Here is a 6,860-nt window from a genome sequence, read left to right on the forward strand (position 1 = left end):
CTCGAACTCAGAAATCCACCTGCCTCTGCCTCCCGAGTGCTGGAATTAAAGGCGTGCACCACCACGCCCGGCTAGACATTGTTTTCTAAGGTTTGAGTTTTGCTTACACAGATCTAAAGTGTATTTATTGGTTACTGTTACCTGGAGCTGATCATATTCTTCAGAGATCCAGTTAACAGCAATAGGAAGCAAATGTCTATTGTCATTAATTACATGACCTGTGGGGGAGCTTCCACCTGGGTCCTAGCTTTATTGTTTACCACTGAAGAATGAGGCTTTGAAGAGAGAATGAGACTCCAGAGTTAGTACCTGGTTCTACCCCTCGCTGTATTGTCCATGTTCTCGAAGCTTTTGTTCTTTATTCTTTGGGACAGGGCCTTGAATAGCCAACACTGGCCTTCAGCTCCTGATAGTCCTTCCTCGGTCTGCCCATGATGACAGGTGTGCCCTGCCCCATTACACCGACTCTCAGCCTGTATTCTTTTCTGAAGGTTGCGAACAAGGTTAAATGGGAATAGTTAGGGAAGAGCAAGTGCACACAAGAGTGTCAACAGATGGTCCTGAAATGCAGGTCTGGGGATGTGCAGGCAGGCAGAAGTGGGTGAATGCTTACACAGGAACATGCAGAGTACAGGGCAAATCTGGTCACCGGAGGCCTCCTGTCTCCTGGATTCATCCTGACCTTGGTGAAAGTGGATAGTAAGAGATGGAGCTTTTTATCTAAGCCATGATGTGGTCTCCTAGCCTAAGGCTTGGAACCTGAGGTCTGTTGGCAGAGGCTTGCTTTTGTGCTGACTCCCTTTCTTATACTCTGCTATCCATTACAGATGGAGCGGTAAGTGAGCCTAGCTTTAACAGTGGGGCTGGATAGGGCTGGAAGAGCCTTGGTGGGTAAGCATTTGCCTCATAAGCTTGATAACCTGAATTCCATTCCCAGAACCCACAGAGAAGGAGAGAAATAACTCCCCAAAGTTGTCCTCTGGCCTCCACTTGGGTTGTGACACTCAAGCTCCTGTACAAGTATGCCCCTCCCCCCAAAGTGTGCAAACACGGGGAAATGATGAAGCTTTGCTGTGATCGCCTGCCTGCCCTGCTGTGAGAGCCCACTTGTCTCTTCTTCTCCAAGGGACTCACGGCAGGTGGTGGTTGGCTTGCTCATGTCATTACCATGTTGGCTCAGGACAGCCAGGGTCTTACCTTAGCCTTCATGTTTGTCTTTTAAACAGGTGAAACTGAGCAGCTTTCTAAAGACTCTCATGGAGAAGCAGCTGGGGAGGACCTAGAACGCGCCGAGGAGTCGCAGTGGAGGTAGTGTGCAGTGCCTGTGAATTTCATCAGACAAGTTATGCTTCCCACTCTGCGAGATTAAGCCCAGCATACTCTAATGGTCCCTCCAAAAGCTGATGTGAATGATTTATGCCTTTCTGAGCCCTTGACTTTCCTTTCTTTCCTATCTCTGCTTTCACAACTTTTTTCATTCTAGACTTTTGTTGAGATGGTTCTGAGTACCCCTGGCTGCCTTGAGTTCCTGATTCTCCTGCCTCTGCCTTCCAACTGTTGGGATTAAAGACATGTGGTAACACACCAACACTTAATTCTTTTTGTTATCTATCTATCATCTCTCTGTCTTTTTGTTTAATTTTTGAGTCAAGGTCTCACTATGTAGCTTTGGCTAGCCTAGGACTCACAGATCAAAGACATACTCAGGAGGCAGAGATAGATGGATTTCTGACTTTGAGGCCAGCCTGATCAAAAAAAGTGAGTTTCAGGACAGGGAGGGCTACACAGAGAAACCTTGAAGGAAGGAAGGAAGGAAGAGGAAGGAAGGGAAACAAAAGGATGGACGGATGGATACTGGTACTCCACCAACTCTCTCCCTATTTTAGACTCACCAGGGTTTGCTGTATGTCTCTCTGTCTGTCTATATGTATGTACTTATTAAAAAAGATTTCTTTATTATGTAAAGTATATCATGTTTTCCCTGCATGTAAGTCTGCAGGCCAGAAGAGGGTAACAGATATCATTATAGATGGTTATGAGCCACCATGTGGTTGCTGGGAATTGAACTCAGGACCTCTGGAAGAGCAGACAGTGCTCACTTCTAAGCCATCTCTCCAGCCTCCAGGTTTGCTGATTTTTTTAATCCTTGAAGCTGTTTCCACCTTGCATATAGCAGTCAAAACCAAATGGAAAAAACGACAAAAGGAAATCTTCCTTTCACCCCCAACTCCATCCTCTTTTTGTGCTGGGATAAACCAAAGACTTTAAGCATGGTAGGCAAGTGCTGAATTAACTGGGCTACACCAAAGCCCCAGTCTTTATGCACCTAGGAATAAGCAGCCTGAATACCTGTGAGCCCCTGTTTGAAATAGCTGTCTGTAGTCAGACCAGGCCATAGTAAGTGAGCCCTTTTTCAGGTGTTCCTTCTCATCGGACACTTTGGGCCCCACCTGGGATGAAGACGAAGCTGAGTCCACAGGTGAAATAATTAGGCTGGGAGACACTGCACATACCTTTTCCCAAAGAAGTAATGGTGAGTAGACACATTTTAAATGTCAATTGTCTTTTAACACACAAGCACAAAAATGTAGACTCATACAGTTTAAGGTTGAGACGATAGAGCTTCAGTTAAGCATCTACATTGAAGCCCCAGACTATCACTATTGTCCACTAGATATGGCCAGTGCATGCAGAGCTGTCATCTAGTCTATTAGGCACACTAGATGAACAGTTATTGATACAGCCTTGAGTTTGCTCACACCTGTGGAGTATTTGATTTTCTGAACTAGTTCAATCACTTTGTTGGTGGTATGCACTGACAAGTTTGTGTTCCTGGAGGTATGCTTCAGGCCCATGTCCAACAGTCTATTGCTTAGAGACAGGGTGCCTCTCAGGCTCCCGATGTGCACCCATTGGGTCCTCCTCATTCAGCTCTTCTATGCGGTTCTACCCTTGCTCTCAGTTGGAACTCTTCGGCCAGCACATTGCCCCACCTGTTTCTGGTAGGCTTACATTCCAGTGCCCAGCCTCCTCACATGGGTCAGATTGTAAGGCAGTGTCCTGTGCCGTGGCCTTCTCTGTATTTCTATAACAGCATTCATACACTGCATGGAAAATTATAGTCTCTTAGGTAACCTCTGAGCTCTAGAAAAGTAGGCAGATGGCACTTGCCCATCCGGGTCCTGGTGACACACTGGGAAATGAGCACCTTGACAGTACAGTGCTCAGCCTGTGTGAGGACAGACTGTAAAATGGACTGGAAAACTCTGGTTTATCTTAGTCTCAAAACCTGGCAAGATACAAGGCCACAATAAGGATGATTTTTGATGGAACGATGAAAGGCTCTTGTAGAAATAGGTACAATAAACTAAGAATCAAGAGGCTTCATTCCATAACTGTTGGCTTTGTGACTTTGGACAAGGCCCTTTTCTGAGTGTGATTTCATCACTGTGAAATGAGACACTTGGACTAAGCCATTTCTGAAGTCTCTGTCAGCATTAACACTCTGATTGGAGGGAAGTCGTACCTTCCAGCAGCAGACAAAGCCAGGCGGCAGTGGACAGGGAGTCTAGGATGGGTTGTGTGACATCAAATGCCATGAAAAATGTACAACTGCAAAATCTGAAACTTTGAGTACTGACATGCTGTAAGAGGAAAATTTCAGCCTGGGTCAGCCAAATGTCTCGTCCAGTAAAGGCACCTTGCCACCAAGCCCAACCACCCTAGTTCTAATCCAAGGACCCACTCAGGAAGGACGAAACTACCAAGTTACCCTCAGAGCTTCATATGGCCACCCTGGTATCCTATGCACAAAGATAGATATAAACAGGGAGGTGCAGGGCTACTATGGTAATTTTTTTATTGTATATTATATATTATATGGCTGGTTTTATGTCAACTTGATGGACGCTGAAGTCATTGGAGAGGAGGGAACCCCAGTTGAGCAAATGCCTCCATAAGATCAGGCTGTAGGCAAGCCTGTAGGGCATTTTCTTAGTTATTGATATATATCAATAATTATATATATATATATATATATATATATATATATATATATATATATATATGTGAGGGCCCAGCCCATTGTGGGTGGAGTCATGCCTGGGCTGGTGGTTCTGGGTTCTATAACAGAGTAGGCTGAGCAAGCCAAGAAGTGGTACTCCTTCATAGCCTCTGTAACAGCCCCTGTTGTGGTTCTTGTTTTTACTGCTGTGGACAGTGAGCTGATGTATGGAAGGGTGAGTGAAATAACCCTTTCCTCCCCAAGTTGCTTTTGGTTATAGTGTTTCATCACAGCAATAGCAACTCTAAGACATCATATACATACATAAAATTCTCAAGAATAAAGAATGAGCTGGAGAGATTGCTTAATGGTTAAGAGCACTGACTACTCTTCCAGAGGCCTTGACTTCAATTTCCAGTAATTACATGGTGGCTCATAACCATCTGTAATGGGATGAGATGCCCTCTTCTGGTGTGTCTGAAGACAGCTACAGTGTACTCGTATACATAAAATAAATAAATAACTCTTAAAAAGAAAAAAGAAAAACTGGTTAGATGTGGTGCATGCCTTTAATTCCAGCACTCAAGAGGAAGTGCTGGAATATAATAATAATAAATAATAATATAATAATAAATCTTTGGGCCAGAGCAAGCAGGGACTGAGCGAGCAGGGCTGACCAGAGTGAGCAGAGGTCCTAAAAATTCAATTCCCAACAACCACATGAAGGCTCACAACATCTGTTCAGCTACAGTGTACTCATATATAAAATAAACAGATCTTTAAAGAAAAAGGAAAAGAAGCGTTGAGACTGTGTTAAGGCTTACATGAAACATGGATGGATCGGCTCCTCTCTCCAGCAAAGATCATTTTATGCATGAGCATATTTCCAAAGTTGGAAATCCTTTCGGCTCTAAGCACTTATATGTGGAATATACATCCTATTACTTGTTTTCAGATTAGACACAGAGCTCCAGAGAATCAATTCAGTCAAGAAAAAAATTCAAGAGGCGGGGCAAAAAAAAAAAATTCAAACTAAAATTTTAATCATAACTTAAAAAGGCCAAGGATAAAAACGAAGAGAAAGCTGGGGTGTAGTGTTTGAATTTCTCGTGATAAAAGGGCACCTTCCTCTTATGTTTAGATGACTATGTCGGATAACAGCCATACACTTTTCACAGGCATCTAATTTAGGCTTCGCTCCCAAACCCTAAGTTTTAGGGAATGGTACTAGCCACAGCCTGCTTCATGCAGCAGCATCCCTGCAGCACTGGTACCCACTCTCCTGCAGCAAGGCGATGCAGCACTGGAGCACATATCCTACACAGTTGTTACAGGTCATGGTATCCTGAGCAGCTGGGACAATATGTATATTGTCATGTATATTGTTGAACATGTTGTTCCTATTAGCTTTTAATATATTTTACAAACTTTGTCGATGGTTTAAAACTTCAGCCTTAATATTCTTTTTCTCAGGTGCTCAAAATTCTAAGGACTTACGGTCTAGAAAAGCCTCGGCTTCACCAGGCATTGAGCCACCAGAGGAAATGTTGAACCCTGGCCCATTGGATTTTCTTTCCCAGAATGGGCCACCTTGTGAGGCAGGTGAGCTACGCTGGGGTCTGAGTTCTTGACGCTGCCTGCAGCAGCGTGTGTCATGCTACAGTGCCCACATGTAGGTCAGAGGGCCGCTGGTACAGGGCAGGCGTCTGTCTCCTCCTACTCTAGGTCCTGGGGGTTGAATTCAGATCATCTGGATTGGCAGCAAGCACCTCACCTGCTGAACCATCTTGCCAGCCCATGAGCTTTGTTTTAATTAAATTAAAAATACATTCCTGTCTTAGTTAGGGTTTTACTGTTGTGAACAGACTCCATGACCAAGGCAGCTCTTCTTTAACTGGGGCTGGCTTAGAGGTTCAGAGGTTCACTCCATTTTCATCAAGGTGGGAGCATAGCAGTGTCCAGGCAGGCATGGTGCAGGAGGAGCTGAGAGTTCTACATTTTTATCTGAAGGCTGCTAGGTGAAGACTGTCTTCCAGGGAGCTAGGACAAGGGTCTTAAAGCCCACACCCACAGTGACATAGTTACTCAAAGAAGGCCACACCTATCCAACAAGGCCATATCTCCAAATAGTGCCACTCTCTGAACCAAGCATATTCAAACCACCACACCTCCTGAACTGAGCCTAGTGGCTGATGGGGTAATCCCAGCACTTGGAAAGCTGAGGCAGATGGATTGATGTGCAAAGTGTGAGGACAGCCTGGTATATAGAGTGAATTCTAGAATAGTGACTGATCTTATAGAGTGAGAACCTCTTTAAAAAACAAAACCAGTTATAAGGTCATTGCTGGCCTGGGGCTATAGCTCAGTAGAAGAGAGTGTCTGCACATGAGGCCTGGCCTCCATCTTTCCCGTAGTGTGTGTGTGTGTGTGTGTGTAAAACTGTTTGCTTTCAGGAATTCCATTGTAAAAACCCACTGTAATCTCTCTTAGCATCAGAAACTCCTCCTATGAGCATGGTTCCAAGTGCCAGGAAACTAGGCGAGCCGATCCGAGCCGCCATTCCTTTACACCCTCCCTACCATCCTTCCGAGCCTAGAGCACCATGTCCCATAGGCAAAGAATACCTCTGGTCAAGTCGCTACTTGTCTATGCCGACTTCTGGAGAGCACATGGCGCCTTCTGTGGTAAGTGGAAAGGTCTTCTTATAATTGGCTAGAAGCCCATATATTACTTATTTTTGCTGCTGGTGTTTGAACCTAGCGCCTTGAATAAATGTGCTGAGCACACACAGTCCAGCTGACTGTACCCCCATGCTGAGCACCCACAGTCCAGCTGACTGTACCCCCATGCTGAGCAC

General features: G+C 44.9%; 1 protein-coding gene across 3 annotated transcripts in view; it reads left to right on the forward strand.

Annotated features, from left to right (window-relative positions):
• Positions 1-6,860, forward strand: part of Cep95 (centrosomal protein 95) — a 31,584-nt gene that overhangs the window by 10,673 nt on the left and 14,051 nt on the right. For all 3 annotated transcript variants that reach the window (XM_029483486.1, XM_021175478.2, XM_029483487.1), the window contains 4 exons: positions 1,227-1,308; positions 2,418-2,533; positions 5,477-5,605; positions 6,494-6,687. In XM_029483486.1, the coding sequence (XP_029339346.1) occupies positions 1,227-1,308; positions 2,418-2,533; positions 5,477-5,605; positions 6,494-6,687 (521 nt within the window). The remainder of the gene's footprint in view (positions 1-1,226; positions 1,309-2,417; positions 2,534-5,476; positions 5,606-6,493; positions 6,688-6,860) is intronic.

This window comes from Mus caroli, chromosome 11, assembly GCF_900094665.2.
Source record: "Mus caroli chromosome 11, CAROLI_EIJ_v1.1, whole genome shotgun sequence".
In the NCBI taxonomy this organism is placed as follows: domain Eukaryota; kingdom Metazoa; phylum Chordata; class Mammalia; order Rodentia; family Muridae; genus Mus; species Mus caroli.